The sequence below is a fragment of the Mchenga conophoros genome, linkage group LG20 (assembly GCF_057382185.1).
Source record: "Mchenga conophoros isolate Kocher_MC1m ecotype Shallow Benthic linkage group LG20, M_conophoros_male_GT1.1, whole genome shotgun sequence".
NCBI classification, from domain to species: domain Eukaryota; kingdom Metazoa; phylum Chordata; class Actinopteri; order Cichliformes; family Cichlidae; genus Mchenga; species Mchenga conophoros.
In genome coordinates, this window is record NC_140545.1 from 19,455,859 (window position 1) to 19,477,429 (window position 21,571).

At 39.0% G+C, this 21,571-nt stretch overlaps 3 protein-coding genes across 3 annotated transcripts; 2 read left to right on the forward strand and 1 right to left on the reverse strand.

The window, feature by feature from the left end:
- The first annotated feature begins 387 nt into the window (after positions 1–387).
- Positions 388–3,532, forward strand: pym1 (PYM homolog 1, exon junction complex associated factor). The gene is made up of 3 exons (XM_085260403.1): positions 388–660; positions 2,278–2,371; positions 2,492–3,532. Exons 1-3 carry the CDS (start codon positions 630–632, stop codon positions 3,000–3,002), a joined length of 636 nt encoding a protein of 211 aa, XP_085116529.1. The 5' UTR covers positions 388–629; the 3' UTR covers positions 3,003–3,532.
- Positions 3,533–7,390: 3,858 nt separating this feature from the next.
- On the forward strand, positions 7,391–11,338 carry LOC146550639 (matrix metalloproteinase-19-like). Its single transcript, XM_085260023.1, has 9 exons — positions 7,391–7,611; positions 8,047–8,135; positions 8,223–8,353; positions 8,432–8,644; positions 8,734–8,979; positions 9,064–9,165; positions 9,286–9,450; positions 9,564–9,691; positions 9,763–11,338. The coding sequence occupies exons 1-9, from the start codon at positions 7,495–7,497 to the stop codon at positions 10,000–10,002; spliced, it is 1,431 nt and encodes a 476-aa protein (XP_085116149.1). The 5' UTR covers positions 7,391–7,494; the 3' UTR covers positions 10,003–11,338.
- Positions 10,635–19,623, reverse strand: LOC146550640 (transmembrane protein 198-like). Its single transcript, XM_085260024.1, has 5 exons — positions 19,406–19,623; positions 17,836–18,147; positions 15,220–15,795; positions 14,985–15,112; positions 10,635–13,336 (listed from the first exon to the last, which is right to left on the reverse strand). Exons 2-5 carry the CDS (start codon positions 17,987–17,989, stop codon positions 13,187–13,189), a joined length of 1,008 nt encoding a protein of 335 aa, XP_085116150.1. The 5' UTR covers positions 17,990–18,147; positions 19,406–19,623; the 3' UTR covers positions 10,635–13,186.
- Between the last annotated feature and the right edge of the window lie 1,948 nt (positions 19,624–21,571).

Sequence of the window (21,571 nt, forward strand, 5' to 3'; positions counted from 1 at the left end):
ACGTAGCACTTTTAATTCTTATCCCTACTTTTATTTTTTCATGTCTATTTAAGTGCTATTTATGACACTATTTAAGTGTTATTTATTACACTATGTTTGCACTGAAGCACCGCAGCAATTTCCTAATGTTGTAAACCTGCTCAACATTTGGCAATAAACCCCTTTCTGATTCTGATTCTGATTCTGATTAGATTTATCTCCAAAGGACAGACTTCCAAAAAATACAGAAAGAAGAAAAAAATAGCATTTGGAATAGAAAGAAGGGAGGTTTTTAAGAACTAACAAATTTAACACGACTTTTCTTTTTGTATTTTTTTATTAACGTGAGAACAATACGCATACTGTCCAAACCTGGCAACCCAGAATCCACGTCGTCATTTCCGAAGTCGAAGAATAGGGTACGCTCGTTGTGTTACCTTGCACCGCCCGCCAGCCTCTTTAACAGCCATACACATGTGCTGTCATGATCGGGCACACATCGAGCGGCGAAATAACTTTAAAGCAGATGTTTAAAAAGCTGTAAGTGTGGTGCTGTGAGTGAGCGAGGTAAAGGAGGGGACCTTTGGGTACACCATTACCGATAGATAGTAATCCAGAGCGAGGGGAGCGGAGTAGCTCACTACACCAAAATGGCAACCCCCTATGTGACAGATGAATCTGGTAAGGCTGATGCATGTGCCAGACCTTTGTCTCAAAGAAAATGTATCTTACATTTTAAATCTTACAGCTACAGGGGAGAGATAGCCCGTCTTTCGCCTTTGCAGCATTCATCGTTTATAGTTCCCCGACACCGCCAACTGAAGGTTTTCTATGTTGCAGCTAGCTAATGCTAGTAACTAAAAATGGCTAAGTCTTCCGTAAAGCTAGTTAGCGTGTTGCTAAACACTCCAGGCGCACTTTTTAGTTATTAGAGTTAAATCACCGTTTAACATAACGCTTATAGGTGTCAGACACACATTTCCATGGTGCTTAGGAAAACATCTGGATATTTGACTTTAAATTCCGTGTAGAGGGATAATCTGTTAGTGGCCGCAACAGCTAGAGCTAACGCTGCTGATGCCGTGAATTAAGCTGATGTTGTCTTAGACTGTCACTGTATTAAGTCCGTTTAGAGGCTGTAATTTAATCCAAAGAACATCTGTAGTAAATAAAAAACATTTTTTGACTGTACAATTGTTAAAAATAACGGAGAGTTGTGAATTAATAAAAGCAGATAAATTTGATTTGTTATTCACTTATTTTCCAAACAAGCACAGTGACATCTAGTGGTGTGTAAACCTTATAACAGTCCTTAAACAAGTTTTACCTCTGTGTGCAATAAACTAAATATGTCCCTGCATTTAAAGAAAACTCTAGCACTGTTGTTGAGATGATCTGCAGTAAAGCCACTTTCACACTTGCTCACTGTAATGATTCTGCATGTGTTGTGTTTTGGTGTGAAGTTTCTGTGACTGTGGGGTCGTTCGATTGATATGTGTACAACTTTTTAAGTGGTTCACAATGTGACATGAAGAATGTATTCTATGCACATACTTGTAAACTAAGTTGACTGGTTAATGTTCTTTTCTTTATTTTCAGCTACATCAAGTTGTTGTCTTGGATGCACATATTAAACACATTAAAGGGAATGTATATTGCTATAAGTCACCTGTTTATTTTTTACTAGGCTTCATGGTTCACTGCTTAGACCTTGGCTTTGTTTGTGGTATTAGTGCCTTTTGAAACATTTTTTCCATGCACTCAAAAATATAATGACTTGCAGTGTGCTTATTTGTATTAAGCTGTCCAAAGTTTGGTATGTAACTTTGAACTGAACCGAACAATGCAAACCAATTTAGAGTCCACAAATTGGGGAAAAAGTAAATGCAGCTGAAAATGTCTTTATTTTCCTCTCTTAGCATAAGGATTTGTTAGAGACCTTTAAAGTTAGAGTTAGCTCCTTGGTTTATGGTGGACTTTTGAGATTTGCTAAAATAATCTTGCAAAGTAGGAACATGTTAGTATCACATTTTATGGGTTTTAAAATGCCTAAAATGTATGGAAATCCATAAAAAGCACTGTATTAACGTAAGATTCACAGTTAATACATGTAGTTGGTCGGGGCCTTGGGGCTGCAGGAATCTCACACTGTCCAAGTCTTTCTTTTAAATCATCAGTGTTGCCTTTCTGGGAAAACATGGAAAATATCCAGTGAGAATAGAAGCAGTAGACATTTTCAGGTCACTCCTGCACAAAGGTGTATGTCATCTCTAAAATGCTTTGCCTGTTTCGCTTCAGGGAAATACATCGCTGCTACTCAGCGACCTGATGGAACCTGGAGGAAGCCGAGGCGAGTGAAGGACGGTTATGTGCCCCAGGAAGAAGTCCCTGTGTAAGCGCCCTTCTTCTTTCCCTACAGTGTACACACTTTCTTTTTGTGCATTTGTAGGGCTGCATCGTTAATAAAAATTACTCATATACTATTATTTAAATTGCATTTCTCTTGCTTTAGGTATGAAAACAAGTATGTCAAGTTTTTTAAGAGTAAACCAGATCTGCCCCCTGGTTTGAACCCAACTGATGCAGCACAACCAACACAACAGCAGCAGCAGAAGATCCCCGGGTGTGGGGACAGTGACACAGCTGGTCTCTCAAAGTCTGCCAAACGCAACATGAAACGTAAGGAAAAACGAAAACAGCAGCAGCAGCAGGGCCAGGATGGAGATGCGGACGTGGAGTCGGTGAGCAACGCTGTCGAGAATGTGTCCATTTCAGAGAGCGACAAGTCTGCAAACAAGACGGCGGCGCCTGTTTCTGCGGCTTCTTCCATTGACTCTTCAGCAGCGGCGGCTGAAAAGGCTAAGAAGATCAAAAACGTAAAAAAGAAGCTGCGACAGGTTGAGGAGTTGCAGCAGAAAGTGGACTCAGGGGAAATAAAACAGCCAACAAAGGATCAGTTGGAGAAGCTGGGTCGGGCAAAGGCCTTACAAGAGGAATTAGAGCAGCTGGAGCAGGATTCCTGAAGCAATAAAAGACAGCAGAAGAGTTGGATGAACTCAACGTACAAACTACACACAAGAAGGGACCCTTGCAGCTTTTGTGATCATAGATTCCATTAAACATATTGTACCTATTTGATATTTGTTATGAACTTGGGAAGTGAACACAGCCCCAGCACCGTCTGCATAGCAGGTGTCGCATCTTAACCACGGACAAGGTTGTTTTATAGATTCTGATAAATAACATTGTGATTCCTCATATACTTGTACAGGAGAGGTTCTTCATCCATAAATATGTTTAAACGGATAATTGTGAATTGTTTTGTGCGTGTCTGTCCTCTCCGTTTTGTACTTTTCATCACATCACGAGGACTCATTTACAGAAAAAAATAAACATGGAAAAAATAATTTTTTTGTCAAAGAAAATCTGGTTTGTTAACCTTTCTGTTTTGGAAATTAACATTCTTGTCAATGGTTGGATGCCCTCTTGTAGTCTCACTAATGTTGAGTCTTCACAGTCACTACTTTTATTAAAATACAAGCTGTGTAAAGTGCTTTTGTGTTTTTAAAGTGGAATATGTTTTAAAAAGCATTTACTTGCTCAGAAAATAAGACTAGGGGTGATGATCTATATTTTTGTTTTTATCTATAAATTACATTTAGAAGTCGGCCATCTTGATACAACTTTTGTTTTTTCAATAGTAAGAGGGCCATGTGACACATCAAACTTATTGGTAATGTCACAAGAAAAACAATGGTGCTCGTGGTTTCAACGTAACTTTATTCTTTCATGAGTTATTTACAAGTTTCTCTTTGTTCACAGCCATTGACATGTCGAAGAGGTTAACACGTGAGGAGCGGATCGAAATTGTGTTGATATCTGGTGAACGCAGTAACCGGGTCATTGCAGCAGATTTCAATGCAAGACACCCTACGAGACCACCCATCTCCCATACTACAGTTAGCAAACTGCTTGCTAAGTTTCATGAAACTGGTTCAGTGTTGGATTTGCCAAAATGTGGAAGCAAGAAAACTGTCACTAATGAAGAAACATCAGTGGCTGTCCTAGCTTCATTCAGCAAGAGCCCACAGCGTAGCACTCGCCGCATGTCACTGGAGAGTGGCATTAGTCGAACATCCCTTCTGTGGATATTAGCTACTCACAAATGGCAACCTTACAACTCCAGCTACTGCAGCATCTCAACGAGGATGACCCAGATCGGCCCCAGAATTTGCAGAATGGGCAAAACAAAAACTGGAACAGGACCCTCAGTTCAGGCAGAAGATTTTGTTCAGTGATGAGGCAAACTTTTATGTGAATGGTGAAGTTGACAAACAAAACCACCGCTATCGGTCTGACACTAACCCACATTGGATGGATCCCTCCAAGACTGTTGGAACAACAAAAGTGATGGTTTGGTGTGGTATATGGGGTACAACGATAGTGGGTCCATTCTTCATCAATGGAAACCTCAAGGCCACTGGATATTGAGTTTTTCCAGCAAGATGGTGCACCACCACATTATGGGTGCCAGGTCCGAGCATTCCTAGATGAACAGTTTCCTGGAAAGTGGATTGGTCGTCGTGGGCCAGTTGAATGTCTCCTGACCACCTTAGACTTTTATCTTTGGGGTCATCTGAAGGCAATTGTCTATGGTGTGAAGATACGAGATGTGCAGCACCTGAAACTACGGATACTGGATGCCTGTGTTGGCATTTCTCCTGCGGTGTTGTTATCAGTGTGTGAAGAGTTGGAGAAGAGGGTTGCATTGACAATCCAACACAATGGGCAGCACATTGAAGACATTTTATAAGTGGTCAGAAACTTGTAAATAACTCATGAAAAAATAAAGTTACGTTGAAACCGAGCACACCATTGTTTTTCTTGTGACATTACCAATAAGTTTGATGTGTCACATGGCCCTCTTCCTATTGAAAAAACAAAAATGTATCCAAAGAGCTCCATTGCTGTTCCAGCACTTTACAAACAGACTCATGAGCCATGTCTTTGACATGTTCCTCTACTCCTTGTATGCCTTTGTGCAGCTTTGCTACCATTACACTAAGTGCATAGATGATATGCCATAGTGAGCCTTGACGGGAGCAGCTGAAACAAATACACTGATTAATCCTTTTGAGTAACATTTGCTTTAATATGAAAAAAAAAACCCATTAAAAAATACAGAGGGTAGGAAGCACATTGAGTGATCTAGAGAGCCACCAGGAACACCAGGACAGAGACACTTAATGCTGGACAGGCCAGACAAATTTGGACTACCCCTTTCATGCAAAGGGTTTGGCATAGGGTCAAAACTAACAAAAAAAAAGTGTGCTGTTGTAGAATTGTTGATAGCCTATATTTGAGGGATGAGTGGTCCTGATGAGGATGTTATATTAATTTTTTTTCTGGCTCAAAATGGACCGCTGGGATGTAACATAAAGTAAGAATGAGTCATCCACATGTAGTCAAGGCAAAGGGGTCTGTATTAACTTAAGTCGATATATTCTTCTGTTATGTTTAGTCATTTGATAAAAATGTACCTAAAGCTTAAATAAATTAAACCCCACTTATAAAAACTTCAAAGTCATCGTTCTGACGATTGTCCAGTATTTGATATAAGCAGGAAAGTCCCTATATAGGCTATCTTTATTATTAATATGTTTGAATGTCTATACTGGTAGCTGTTTTCCAGTCTGAAACCTGGGCAGGCTCACAGGGATTACCTGTACAGTTGTGGCCAAATGTTCATATGACATGAATGCCATAGTAATTTGGGGCTTTTAAAGATTTCTTTAACCCGTTCTTTTTCCAGGTTGGAATGATCGTACAGCATACAATTAGGTGTGCAAGTTTGGATTTATTTTGGGTTTTCTTTAATCCACACAGGGTACACAAGTATACAACATACAGGCTCAGATATTTACATAAAACTTGCTCTAGTAATTGACTAAATGTCCCTTAGCAAGTTGCACCTCAACCAAATGCTTTTGGTAGCCATCAACAAACTTTGGTATAATTCTGGCTGATATTTGACTAATCTTATTGGCAGAGTTGACAGAGTTCTTTTAAATTGGTTGGCTTCCTGACACAGACTTGGCTTTTTTCAAAGTCCACAAATTTTCAGTAAGATTGAGATCAGGGCTTTGCGAAGGCCATTTCAGAAGCTTAATGTTTGCCTGCTTTATCCATTCCAAGTCATTGCGGCCAGATGGGTCCAGATGTGTGATTGGAGGTTTGAGCCTTGGTGGTTCCTGTGTTGTTCATGAATATCCTAATGAGTGTCCTCTCATCTGACGGTGACAGTTTGGATGTATACTTTTGACCCCACTTGGATTAAAGAAAAGGTGTATGCTGCACAATCATCCACCCTGGAAAAAGCAGTTCAAACAAATCAGTAAAAACCCCAAATTGCCCTGACATTCATGCCCATGATGCGTGTATGTAAGCTATTAACCACACAATAACACTGATCTCATTTTTTAAACTTTGTGTTTAATAGAGGCATCCACCATCTTGATGGTGCATACAAGAAAATCATGATAGATCCACTTTAATATGTTTGCTTTCCTCCATTAGAATTAGTCAATCAATGACAAAGCTTATGCCTTAAAGAGCCAGAGAGGCTAGATAAAAATTCTCTTTCTTGGTGAGGAATCAGGGATGGTCTCACCAGGAGATGTAAATGTTTTAAACCCCAGGAGTTTTGCCGTCTCGGTTTTTATGAGCCTTTATTCCACAATGAAACAGCAGAGGAGGAGGCGTACTCTGTCTCAGACACGATTTGTAGCAATGGTTACACGGGGGTGTCATTGTTTTTGCTTGAATGGGCTCCTACTTTGAGAACAATATAATTAGCTGTTGTCTCATTGAGGATGTGTGGTTTGTTGTTGTTTTTTATACGGCAACCACAGGATAAAGAACGCTCAGATATTGTGGAATAAAGTGCAGATTTCACAAACATGAATCACATGTGAGCAACTCGGTAGCATTTCTGTTACATCTACCACAGACATCCGTTATAAAGTAATACAGCTTAATTAAAAATCAAGAAAGTGCTTGTCTTCCACCACAATGACATAACTAGTCGCAAGACGGCACCTTTATTAGGTAGTGGGCAGCTCATCCACGTTCTAAAAAAAGTTCATTCTTAATTTATTTGCTTCCTTTGACGTAAACAACATTACTCTGAAGTTATTCTTACACCCTTCAAGACAAATGGCTCTAAATGATGGTGTCAGAAGGCGTGATCAGGTGGTTAACATCTGAAATATGTGTTGGTGTTTTGCAGTCGACACATCACATTCCTTGTAAATATTTATTATGTGGTTTCGAGGCAGGTCCTGAACAGACACTTGACAGTATAAATACTAAGACACCAACTTTGACACAGTTATAGAAGAACGAACACAGAGAAGATGGATAAAATGATGTTTGGAAAGACACACAGCTTATTTATCAGTTGAAAAGATCAACTTGCCGCATTGGATTCAAAGTTGTTGTTTTTTCTATCTAGTAATGGAAAAAGACCCAAACTGGAAAATGGAATACAGACTGGAGTTAATGGTGCTTCTTGTTTTGTTGATAACAGCTTCATCTATCGCCCTGAGCAGAAAAGATACCACAGAAGCCATGGTAAGAAAATACAAAACAAGCTGGATCTGCTGGAATATAATCTAAAATATTAATGTAAAAATCACAGTCTCCGAGTCTAGAATTTGCATACAATTCGCTGAGAATTAAAATAGAAATACTTGGAGCATGCACTGCTGTCCAGTTTTAACATTACTTCCACAGAGATCAGCAGAAACTGGATTTTTAATTGTCTTAAGCTCACCAATGTCACTGTAAGGCCAGATCTCTATATAATTGGCACAAATGGAAGTAATTCCTCAGCTGGTAATGGAGCATCTATATTCAGTCAACCTCACCTCACCCATGCTGAGATTATTTAGTTTCAGTGACCAAAAATAGTCAAGTAACATGTCAAAAAAGAAAGAACAATTGTTTTAATCTGTTTAGTAGAGATCAATAATTTAATATCCCTCACACTGTCTGCCATTCTTTTAGGTTTACTTAAAGAAGTATGGCTACCTGCACATCCCACTGGACAGTAAAGTTCAAGATTATTCACATGAGCAAATGGCGGAAGCTTTAAGGTTAACCATCTTATCAGTTTACATTGTCCTCATTTACTATTTAGACTTCATTTCAATTGAAAGTTCAAACTTTTTTTTTAATGTCAGAATGTTTCAGAAAGTGACCAACCTGCAGGTATCAGGAAAACTGGATTTAGCCACGCTGGCAATGATGAATAAACCTCGATGTGGCCTCGAGGATTCTTTCGATAACAAATCTCTCAAATATCGAGTCCTGGGTGGGTAACGGTATACATATTGGATTTTTAATGTGTAGTTTATGTGCATATAAAGGATTTTGAATTATAATTTCACAGGTTACTGGCGTAAGAAAATGCTGACGTACCGCATTTACAATTACACTCCTGATCTGGGTCAGGGAAAGACTCGCATGGCCATCCAGAATGCTTTTAAGTACTGGAGTGATGTGTCACCTTTAAGGTTCAGAGAGTTGGATCAAGGAAGAGCAGACATCAAAATCTCATTTCACAGAAAAGACAAGACGTGTCCAGTACCCTTTGATGGCCGAGGTAGGACCAGCATATGAACAAAGAAACTCCAAAGTTTTGTGATCTGAGTGACTTCTGGTATTTAATTAGAATCCTTGCTTCATCTTTAGGCCGTGTTTTAGCGCATGCTGATGCCCCCGAGTCTGGCATTGTGCACTTCGATGAGGATGAACTGTGGACAGAAGGGAAGAGTTCTGGCTCCAACCTGAGGATTGTAGCAGCTCATGAAATTGGCCACGCTCTAGGCCTGGGCCACTCACAGTACTACAATGCACTGATGGGACCTGTTTACAATGGATACCGCTCTGACTTCAAGCTTCATCCAGATGACATACAAGGGATCCAAGCTTTATACGGTATTGCCAAAATGTTATTACAGCACCATATGAATATATCTTTGAAGTACTATTTATGCAACCTGCAATGCTATCCCTTTTCAGGAAAGCCAGAGAAGATTCCTGAATCTAGAAATCCAGGACAGTCAAGGCCAGGAGGAGTTATTCCAAATCCATGCAAGGCCACTGTGGATGCAGTTATGTTGGGTACAGAGACTCTGATGCTCTAATACAAATTCCTTTATATATGCTTTGCTCTGTATTTTGTTTAACAAAACAGGAAGATGCTTCTAAAGATATTTTTTCTCCTACATTTTGCCCCTGCAGGTCCTTTGCGTAAGACATACTTTTTCAGTGGGCAGTATGTGTGGACAGTGTCCAACTCTGACTACAACACTCCCATCCAGATTTCCGCACTGTGGAAGGAGCTGCCAGGAAGTCTCAGTGCAGCTGTTCACTCTCCGCGAACTGGCAAATCCTACTTTCTGAAAGGTTTATTCAGTAGTTTTATCAGCAGCGTTCAGAATGTTTAATTCCAGCTGTGTGTTCTGTTTGGTGTGTTTTCTGAATTCAAGTGTCTTTCCTCTGCAAACATCCTTTCACAGGAGACAAATTATGGAGATACACAGGCTTCAAACTTGACCAGGGCTTCCCCAAACGTTTGTCCAACATCCCTGCAAATATTGACTCTGCTTTTTACTTCAATAAGAACCAGAAGATTATCTTTTTCAAAGTAAGATGATTTTCAGTCTTTTTGTTGTTTTTGATATCTGAACTCAGTCAATAATTTGCTCTTTATTTCAGGGCTCTGGATACTGGCAATGGGATGAAATTGCTCCGACGGATTTCAAATCATACCCTAAACCAGTTGGACAACTCTTCAAAGGGATGCCCAGCAACACTGATGCTGCACTAACGTGGACTAATGGTTATGTATACATATTTAAAGGCACCGAGTATTGGCGTGTAAACCAAAACTACCAAGCAGTGGAGAAGACCTACCCTCTCAACACTGCCTTGCGCTGGATGCAGTGTGACGACTGAGCCACCAGAGGCCACTGGGGACTCAACATTAGCCTTATCTGCACAATGACTTGATTTAATAACAGTGAAACAAGCTCACAGTATGGGTATTGGTTATGTGGGTGTGTGCAATGATATTTGCTTCTCAGTCCTGTCATGTTGAGCAAAAAAGGAATACTAAAGCTTCCACTTACCTAATTAAACTAACAAATAAACTAGTAACTAGTTAAAATAGTTATCTTTAATTATACATACTTCTGCTTCTCTTCCACTTTAACATTAAATAAACAGACCAATCAACCAGGATAACAGAGGAGAGGACATTAATCACAGAACACGTGAGGAATACTTCTCTGTAGCCTTCCCCCGGTTGCATTTTATTGCTGTATGTGTACATTATGTCAGTATATTATATGAGTTATATCAAATGTTGTTAGGGTGCCCTTTTTAACGTCTGGCCACAAATGCCAGATAAAGGAGTCTTGGTAAAATCTAAACGAATCAAATAAAACCAAAACAGATTTTTGTGAAGCTCACGCTGCTCTTAACAAAGCAGGAGTCTTAAGAAGTCAGAGCAGGTGGAAAACACCTGTGTAGTTGTGCATGCAGTGTCTTTGAAGGATAAGGTCACTTTACATGATAAGAAAGTCAACTTCAGACACGTGAACAAGATCAGCAGGCGGTTTTCACCACATGGAGATCTTCCAAATACCTAACTTCTGTGTTCACTTTTATTTAGGCACCAGTTTATTATAATTAATTAAAATGAAACTAAAAACTACAACTCGATGTGAACAATTGAAATAACTGAAATAAAAATCAGACTTTGAATAGGCTGATTGAAAATTATATTGTGCATTCAGAAAACTAAGAATTAATTTTGCTGCCGTGTGGTTCTATTGGAAACATCAGAAGACTTTGTTGTATGTGTTTTTCCGTGACCGTAATTTTTCGATTACACTGTTGTGTTCTAATATCTATTCTGGACTTCTTAGCACTTGCCCTTAACAAATACCACCCACATAAAAAAAAAAGACTGTATTAAAACTGGACATCGTCAGACCATAAAAAGCTCAATTGTGAAATGTGCAAACCAGCGGAAACTAGCTGAAGCTACACTGAAATGAAAACTTTAATTCAAAATGAAATGAAAATTAGAAGGAACAAAAAAATTGAAACTGTATTTACTCAGACAGAAGACAACGGCTCAAAAATGTGAAAAATGTCATTTCCACTTTCTTTTAAAATGTCTGTGGAGAAGTTTTTTGCTACGATAAACATCATTCTGTACAAAAATGTCCATAATATCATTATGCATGTACAAGGACAATAAAGGGCTATTCTATTCTATTCTAAATCCTTGCACGTAAAGTGCAAAGTTAACATAGCTGAACAGTAGCGACATTAACTGAAAAAACAAAGGGTGGGAAAAAAGTGGAATTAACATTTAAACAAGTGTGAATAAAGGGAAGGTTAAGAACAAAACTGACATATTCATACATTAAAATTAAATTATAATTAAAACAATGTTCCAGAAATCTTGGACCCATTTTCATAGTGTTCATAGACTTCTTGTTTTCTTCTTTTCTGCTAACCTGAACCCCACAACCATAAAACTGTATAGAACAAAGTGCATTGACCAAGTGGCAACATCCAGAAGGGACTGCAAATCGAAGTCAACACTGCAGTTCCTCAAGTGACCACTTGAGGCTGGCTCCGTAAAGTGAGTCTGTACTCAGAGACTCCAGTGTTAAAAGGCCAAAGTTTAGCTATGGCATATTTACAGTCTAGTACAAAAATGGCTTTGTTCTCTATAATTAAATCCCTCATAATAATTACAGGTTTTTTGAACTGTTTAAACTTTCAAGGCTGGTAGCTGTCTATTATCAACTCTGAAAAACTTCTCAAATCTGTTTGTATCTTTTGGAGCATTTTTAATACATTTATATACCAAATCACATGGCTCGCTTAGCACTAATTATAAGGTATCTGTGTCTGCATGATGCATCCATGCAGTTTACGGATCAAGCTAATGGTAATATTAGTAGATAACTCAGCCCATTTGTCCAAATTTGGTCACTTCTGATTCCAAAACATGCAACATGCTAAAGAAATGCTGAAGTAAAAGCTTTAAAACTGGATTTAACATTTAGACACAAGAGGTTCTTGTTTGTGAAAGGTCAGAGAATGTAAACATGAATGACATCTCGCTCTGTAATGCTGGCCAGCTGCATTCTTCTTTTATAGCAGTGACAAAATGGTGTACAGAAAACAGCTGTACAATTACTCCAAGAAGGCGTGTGGATTTTTTTGTGACCTAGTCATGATTTTTTGGAGGAGATACAGTTTCTGAGTCAAATGTATTTGTGACCTACAAATAGGAGAATTTTGATCTAGCCTCTCCAGAACAGATATCTTCAAAGAAGGACAACACACCAGAGGAGTATAGATGGATTAATAACAGTACAGAGCAGAGGAAAAGCATGTTTTATTTAATCTCTTAAAAATAAGGATGTAACCTTCAAAGATGAAATAACACATCATCTGGTTTTCAAATTCAAACTTGAACTCATAAACAACTAAACACACTCTTCACAGTTTTAATACCATCAGTGTTTTCGATGCTGCTGACATTCTTATCTTTGGTATGATTGCATAAACATCACGTTGCTGATTTAATGACTCTTAACATAAGACAATACCCAAAACAGCTGACTGTGAAGCTGTCTGATCAACATTTTATTGGTCTACCGTTCAGAATTATATGTTTTATGTATATCCTTGGTTTCATTGCATGTGCTGGCACACATTTATCTTTTGTAGCTGTAATGATTACATTTCAGTGCAATCTAGATGTGTTACTGATCTATGTATGTACACAGTGACATAAGCAGAGTGTTTAAGATTGTAATGATATTGCATGAAACAAAAGAACTCATCTGAGAGTTAAACTGCTCAAAGGATTTAGTAGTCATGGGCCTGATGCTGTGTTGAGGCTGCATTAATTTGTCTTGTCATCATTCAGGGGATGATCTCCAAGTACCTCATATCAGTCTGAGCATGCTGATTGTTATCTGATGAAGCCAGTAATAAGGATTCAAACCACAAGTTGAAACTGTGGAAAGGTGTTTGTGATGGTCAAAAATTCAAATGATTAATTATTCCTCAGACATATGTAACCTATAGTTGCTTGAAGCCATGTTAATCAAACTGTGAAGACTGGAGAGGAAGTGGTCAGAGGCACCATGGAGCCTGTTTCAAAGTCAAAGTCAATTAGAGTGTGTGTGATAGTGCTGACGGTGCTTTTAGAGGAGCCGGTTCCCATCTGACGCTCCTGAAGGCTCTGAAGATAACTCTGCAAGGCAAACAAAAGGAGGATGCACTGTTGTTAAACTGGCCATTTACCATGGAGACAAATTATACACAGTGAGAACCTAGAACACTCTGGTGCTCCACAAAGCTGCAGTGGGCCTTGTTTACCAGTTCATGTATGAAAAGTGTGCTAATACTAATGTATACTTGTGTCATGTCAATTTTATTTATCTAGCATATTTTGAAAGAGACAGAAGATAACCCAAATCATTTCCAGGCAAACGTATTTACATTCAAGGTCTCCAGCAACCCAATTTCAAAACCCAAAACTACCTAAAAACTTAAATTAAAATACGATAAATAAAACAGCAACAGAGCAACATAAACAATTGTATACTTAAAAAAAAAGAATTCAAAAACAAGAATAAATGATAAATAAAATCCATCCATCCATCCATTTCCACTGCTTATCCCTGGTTGGGTCGTGGGGGTAGCAGAGAAGCCCAGACCTCTCTTACCCTAACCACCTCCTGAAAGGAGGCCATCATCTGATGAAGCCAAAAGAACCACATCATCTTCAAAAAGCAGAGATGAGATCATTAAACCACCAAAGTGGGAGCCTTCTGTCACTTGCCTAGAAATTCTGTCCATAAAAAGAAGTGCCCACCACAGCATATCCCGAGGGATGAAGTCGATTGCCTTCACAAAACAAATGTAAACTGATTGGGCAAACTCCTGCTCACTCTTGAATATTCTTGAGAGGACAAAGAGCTAATCGGGAATTCACGGCCAGGACTAAAACTGCATTGCCCCTCCTGGATCCAAGACACAACTTATGGGTGGACTATCCTCTCCAGCACCCTGGCAAAGACCTTTCTGGGGATGCTGAGAAGTGTGATCCCCCATGACGCTGGAGCATGCTCTCCAGTCCCCCTTCTTGAGGAGAGGAACTACCACCCAAGTTTGCCAATTCAGAGACACTGTCTCTACCTTCCAAAGGCATGTTGTGGGTGTCAGTCACACAACATCCAGTGCCTTAAGAAGGAGTGGTTTAACTATCATGGTGACCTCACCTTAGTGATGGCCAAGTTGCCCCCTCATCCATCCATGTCGATGGGATTGATGTGATCCTTGAGGTATTCCTTCCACTGCCTATGTGCTGAGTTGAAGTTTGCAGCTCCCACCTGCACTATGCACCATTTGAGTATAATACTGCTTTCTCCTCTTGAGTTGCCTGACAATTTGCCAGAAGCACTTTGGCAGCCCTTGATTGCCATCCAACACACATTGTGTCTGACCCCTCCTCTGGGTGGTGACACCACAAGAGGGTAGCCCTATATTGTTGCTTCAGGCTATGCAAATTGGGAAATTGCACTGTATATCAGGAAGTTGCAGTAGTAAAGGTGGGAGGCAATAAAGCAAAGGATAACTAAATCCTTTAGGTACATAGCTAAGTTTAATATTTATTAATGACTTAGAGTTGGTAAAAATGCTCTTCACAACATTACTGACTTGATTCTTATAATTCAAGGAAATAGCAATAAAAACATAAAGATTTTTTTACATTTTTGACTTATGTAGATATGGATAAACAACCAAGTGCCTTGGCATCTGTTATTATTATTATCTGGAATGGATAAATAAAATATGAACCAAAAAGCACATCAACCATTTGAATCTCAGCCACTGACCGGTGCCAGGACATCCCCAGCATAGCGTTTCAGGGGTGGAGGCCTCCGTTGGCGGTGATGCTGAGGTCTTCTCCTTGACTCTTTATTTGCATGTTTTTTTGCATATTTCTTCTGTTTTTTATGTGCACCTGGATGCATTAAAAGGGGAGAACAAAAAAACATAAAACATGAATACACAACATCAAATAGGGAGGTTGTGAATACAGCCTTGAGTTAGAGATTGAATTAAACTTACTTCCATTGTGTGACATTCCTTTGGCAGTAAACCACCATTGCACCAGCACTCCGGTGAGACTCAAAACAGGACAGATTCCAGTGACAGCCCAGTCAAACCAGCAGAGTGGTCGTGGAGCAGCTTGAGAAAATATATCATACACTTGATCTGGCAATACAAATGCCCCCACCAGGTAATCTGCACACAGCATGACTGCAGTTGCTCCAAACACAGAAGTGAAGATTATGCTGAATAGTTTCTGCCACTGGAGTGTAAAGACAGCAGCGGCCATGCTGGCACCTAGAACAACACTGAGAGGCACCCAAACTGGAGTAAGGCTGTGAAATTGTCCAATAACCACCAAGATGGAGAGGGAGAGAAGGCTTCCCAGAAGTAAGCCGCTGATGAGGAGTCCCACAGTTGTCATTAACATGGTCAACAGTCCACACAGCACAGCCACACCAAGGCCAATGCCCGCCTTGGTCTCTGCCTGCAGCTGGGTGCTCAGTGCAGGTTCTTTATGGTACAAGAGGAGCATGGCTGCCGAGCTTAACAGGAAGCCTGAGAAGAACATGACCATCTTGAAGCAGCGGTATCCTGGGGGAGGGTAATAAAAGAAGGTTAGAACCAGCTCCAGTGTTAGTTTTAATACTGATTAATAAGCAGGCAAAGCATAGGCATCACTGGATCAATTAAGGAATATTGGTTTGTATTTGTAGGTTTTAGGTTTAGCTTATGTGCTTAGATCACCTAATATTTTTGTCATGTTTCTTCAGGATTTTGCAGGATGTAATGTGTTAATGTAACTACATTTTATTTGTTAGTAATGCAATAATGTAAAGCACCACACTTCAGTCATTTATTATGTCCCCTTAACTGTTATATTAAAGTTACAGTTATGTAATTGTAAAAAATTGCATTGCAAAGATTCTTTTGTTAACTGTGCCCAAAACACATCAAACAAACATGTTTTTATTCTTCATAAAATCAAATAAACTTTATTAGTCTCAGAGTTGGGAAAGTCACATTCTTACAGCTGCAGTGTGAACAGAAATAAAGTGACGCACTGTAACTTAGCAATAATAATAATATTATTTTAGTTTTATTGTAGTTTTGGTGAGATTTTTAAATGTGCTTTGTTTTAGATGTAGCAGTTGGAGACCCAGCATGTCTGTCTGTTTCCCAGCTTTCCTCCCTCCCATACCCACTCTTTTCTCTCTCTCTCTCCTTTTCTTTTTCTATCTTTCATGTCCTTTCTGCTTCAGCATAATATCCACATAGATAATAGCATGAATAATAAAAAATAAAATAAATAAAACAATAAGATTAACAAAAGGAGCCTACAGAGAGCCCATAGTGCTCCTCTTGGGAAAGCAGATGTGTTTGGCACAACAAAGCATTCAGACCATGATTCTGCTTGCTACAAGGACAGGACAGATGTTTAAGAAAACAAAAACAAAAACAATAAAAGAATCTGTAAAAAACAGATTAAAAATGTGTATTATCCAAGGTAGATGAAATATTAGGTCCACTATTTTTTTTTTACCTTATATGAGCCACAACAATAAGAGCTGATTGGATGACTCTGCAGATGCTGATGGTTCACACACTAAAATACCTTTTCATTCACAAATTTGTTCCAGCATTCATCTCCAGCTCCAGGTGGGGAGACTACAGTGATTGCTCTCGTTCCTTTACAGTTTTGTGGCTAATACCACAGGTTACCTTTAGTTATAGTGAGAGACATGTTTACTAGTGTCTATGAATACAAAAGATATTTATTTTGTGATATGGAAAGGCGTATGGTGAAGACAGTTATGGCAATGTTTTAGATTTCTGATGAATTTTTTTGGGTGGATGGTTGTGGATGATAGTAGACAAAGCTCATTGTTTGCAGTGTAATTCTGCTGTACATTTGCCCAATGCTTCACATGACTCATTTGTATTCTGGTGTCCTTTGAGTCTCTGTGGGCAGGCCACTTGCATGTGCATGGCAATCACTAACCACAGAGTTGCATAAGTGAATACAACTATGACAGCACTCTCTTTGTCTGCACCACTAAAACTGCTTTTTTTAAATTCCCCATTATTAATTATTGACAGTTATACATTTCCTCACAGTGCGTTAGTGTTACTGGAAAAACAGACTTTGGCAGCATGTGTGTTTGCGTAATGTCACATGTTTTAGGCTGCAGGTCCTTGTGACACAACACTCTTTATCACACTCAGTTTTTGTGTTGATTGAATTTTTCTCTGCATATTTTCTCAGTAATACCAAATAAATATTGGTTTTAATACTGTAGTATATTTTCTCCCTGTGTAGCTCTACATAAAAACAAATCACTGTCAGTGCTGACAGGAGCAGACTTCAGCTTTAACTTTAGACCATGAGTGTGTAACAGGTAGCACTTCATATATGCTGTCTCTGTCAAATTCAGACACAGGACTACCCATCTGCCTTCTCTAGCTTTGGGCTTATCCACCCTAAACCCCTGGCAGCCTGCAGACACCTGCCACTGAGGCTTTAAGCCATCAGGTGAGCTCTTGAAACATTTAAAAGCGGAGTGGACAGTTAGATGTAAAAAATTTAAGTAGTCTTTCCTTAAATTTGACGTTAATAACATTATGATTACGTACCGGAAAAGCAGTAGATGAGGCCAAATGAAAGGCAAACAGAGCACACAATAGATGGGATGACTTCATACTTCATATTAATCTCAAGTGTACATATGTCCACTTCACTTAAGCCAGCTCCTGGTTTCTCAGTAACATAGAGTGAAGTGAGTGCCATCTTGGAGGGTTATTACTTCTGGTGGTGAGCAGCTGGTGTGGACGTGAATCTGTTTTGCTCATTGAAAGGACAAAACTGGAACGGCCTGCATTTTGTATCCAGGGAAAGAGGAAGCTCCTGAACCAAGAGCATGTACTAAACTGTTTCCTGTTGTGCACCTGCAGAAAGAAAAGACTGTTTATGACTTCTACAGCAAAGACAAACACAGACCCAGTTCTATTTTTTCCTGCACTAACTTGAGATTTATTAAACATCAAGTCTCGTCTATCCCGGAAATTTCTCCAATGAAAACACAACTTCCATTCCATATGAGACATCATAAAGTTTTTAAATGAAGCATCAGTCATATTTGGGTGAATTTATGAGAGGATGTTGCTCTTTCCCATGTCCAATTCCCTGTTCAGGAACCAAAGGAGGAAACTGGGGTTCCCCTTGAGTTTCTCTTTTGTTCAAGAACAGGATACAGATGAGGAAATGACCTTGTGACTTGATGCCATTGTAATACGTATGTATTGTCCTGAACATGTGGTTAAGTATGGTTAAGTTTAGTGCACAAGATAATGAAAAAAAAACAGCTCAACAATAATACAGTATATTCTATATGGTGGAATAGATGTACTCTAGCCTCTAGCATAAGTAAAACTAGCTAAAACAGTACAGAAACAAATGAGTTCTGCATTCAGAAAACCCTTTAAGTACATAGTGATTTAAAAGTTTGCATTCTGGAGAAGGACTGTAGCTTATAATTAACGATGCATCACTTTAATGTTGTGGATAGTTATTATGAATATTCAAAAGAAAAATATTTCCTGATTAATTTGAGTGAAATTGGGGTATACATTTCACTCAAAGATGGAGACATTTATGCAAAGCATAAACCTATTTTCCTCCACTAGAAAAACAGAATAGGATTACTTATCAGCTAAATTAAAACTATTTTGTTAGATATTTTATACACTCATTATTAACTGCATAGATCGTGTTTACACACTCTTCATCTTGGCTTACAGTGCAGCTGTCTAGCTACAGGGTGTATTATTGTAAAGACTTTATAAGCTGTTCAGGCAGATCCTACAGTCAGCAAATGGAATTATAGGGGCTTTAGCAGGTGAGGGATCCTCCTGTCAACTCCTGTGTCCTCTTATATAGATAAAAGCATAAACACATTTTCTAGCAGCTAAATAATCCTTGTAACATTAAAAACATAAAAAAAAAATCACAGCTTCAATACAGGAAAAGCCACTAAAATAATTATTTTTCTACTAGTTTGTGAGATTCAGTGACAAAAAAATGTTTTGTTTTCATTGCAGAAACAGTCAGTATGATTATCTATAGAGCTGAACAGAATAACTACAAACAATAAAGAAACCACAGTCTCTTAAATGAAAACATAATTTTAAAAATTCTGTGACCTACCTCAAATGCCACATATCTTCACACTGTAGAAGTAAACTTTCTGCGAAAAACAAAATATCCTCATTAGCTGTTAACCCCAGGGAAGAAGAGAGAGGTCCATAGTTTGTCAAAAGTTTATGTTGTTCTCTCTGAGAGCTGTGTGTGAAATCAATGTCCACCGCAGTAAGTCCCTCATCTGTGCTTGTGAACAGCTGACGCCTGACTCTGAGAGAGAGAGAGACCATCTGCCCCCAGCGTCAATACAAAGCTGCTACCAAGTCCAAGGCCGGACCAGCTGAGAGTTCAACTCTCACTACCCAGGATCCTGCTGGAGCCACAGCACAGTTCAGAGTTTATTTCAGTCAGTGTGACTTTTCATTAAGGTTAAATTCAGTTTGCACCAAAACAATATTGTTTTAGGCTCTGATTTGTGTTTATTCATAGGATCTCCCCACAAAAATGTAATTTAATCCTTTTCATGATGGGTTGCAAACAGTATTCTAAATGTGTGTGTGTGTTTTAACCATGTTAAAGTGGGTGCCTTTAAAGTTTTAGTGCTATATATAATATGAACCTGCATTAAAATTTGTGAAGGTACTTGTGGTCTTAAAGGGATGATGCATACTGACTTAAGTGATCCCTGAGCTTCTCCTCTACTGCCACCATGAGGTTGAAATTTAACAACAACTTTTAGCTATACTTTGTTTTTAGTGCTAATCAGAATCTTAGCATGCTAAACTAAGGTGGTAGCATGCAGGCAACATTATGCCTACAAATCTCAATAAGTCAAGATTTGAAGGAACTGAGCATGAGTTATTGAAATTTAGAGTAATAATGTATTTGGTAATTAGACTGCAATGAAGCCACATAGCATAGTGGAGTCCAACAATGGCAAGGAATAGAAGAGGACCCTCCTGGAGTTTAGACGCTGGTGGTGGCAGAAATGGTCAGGATGATGTGGAGATGTAGAGGAGGCAGGAAGTAAAAGTCTGAAAGGCAGAATGACAGGAGAGCATTGAGATTTAAACTATGTGGAACAGAGGCTGACTGGCTCCCAGAACGCAGGTGAGAAAAAGACTGGGCCAGAGTGATGACAACATATATATCTTTGACTGCGTGGGAAAGAGGAAGTAATGCAGAAAAAAGAGCAGCGTGAATGCAGGTAAATGAATGACCAGAGAACTTCCTTATTGAACTTATTGAGCTCATATCTACATCTGGACTGCAATTGCTAAAATTAATGTTTTATCTCAAAGCTGCATGCTACATAGGGGACCTACATGTGCTCGTTGTATTTTGTTCCCTGTTATATTTGTTGCTTTCTTTGTGTTTGTGCCCTCCTTGTGCCCTTGTCTCTGTCATCAGGGCTTGTCTTCATGGGTCATTGATAGTTCTTTGTTTGTTAGCTACTTCCTGTTTTACTTTGAAGGTTGTTTTTTTTCTTTTGACTTGTTTTGGTTTCACTGTCTGCTTTTGTTCCTTTCCCTCCTTTGGGATTGTCTGTGCTGTCATCACTGTCACTGTTTTTCATTGCTTTCCTTTGTGTTTCTCTCCTACCTGAGCCTAATGACGACTAACCTGCCCTGTTTTCCTTTTTACCTTTATCGATTTCTCAGACTTATCGTGCATTTTTTGAATTGTCGTTTTATTTTTCTGCTTTGTATCTTCCTTGTTTTTGTGCTTTCTGCTGGTGTGCATTTGCATGATTCTCAGAAAACTCCACTGCCTGAAACAATTCATTCTAGCGCTTATCAATTTCCCTTCAACCCAGCTCTCTTTTTATCACCTGCCCTGATAAACGAAAGATGTAGGACTTCCGTGCGCTCAGACAGGGCTCTGTGCTATAGATGATCATTTAATGATATCTGCAAACTGATGTCTAAGAGTAGAAAAAATTAAACTACAGACAGTGGCTTCATTATTTGAAATTTTGGCCATTTTTAATATGAGCAAAACAACAACAGTCTCCTTTAAAAGGCGCTCTGCATAAATATAAAAAACATAAACAAGAAGATTTGTGAGGCAGGTAAGTAAACGGTAGTTAAAAAAGAATAGTTTAAAATTTTTATTCACAAATACACAATAATGGTCTAAGGGGGAAGCACAGCAACATGGTGCTTAGCATTGTTGGCAGACAGCAAGAAGGTCCTGGTTTCTAATCCAATGTCTTTCTGTTTGGAGTTTGCA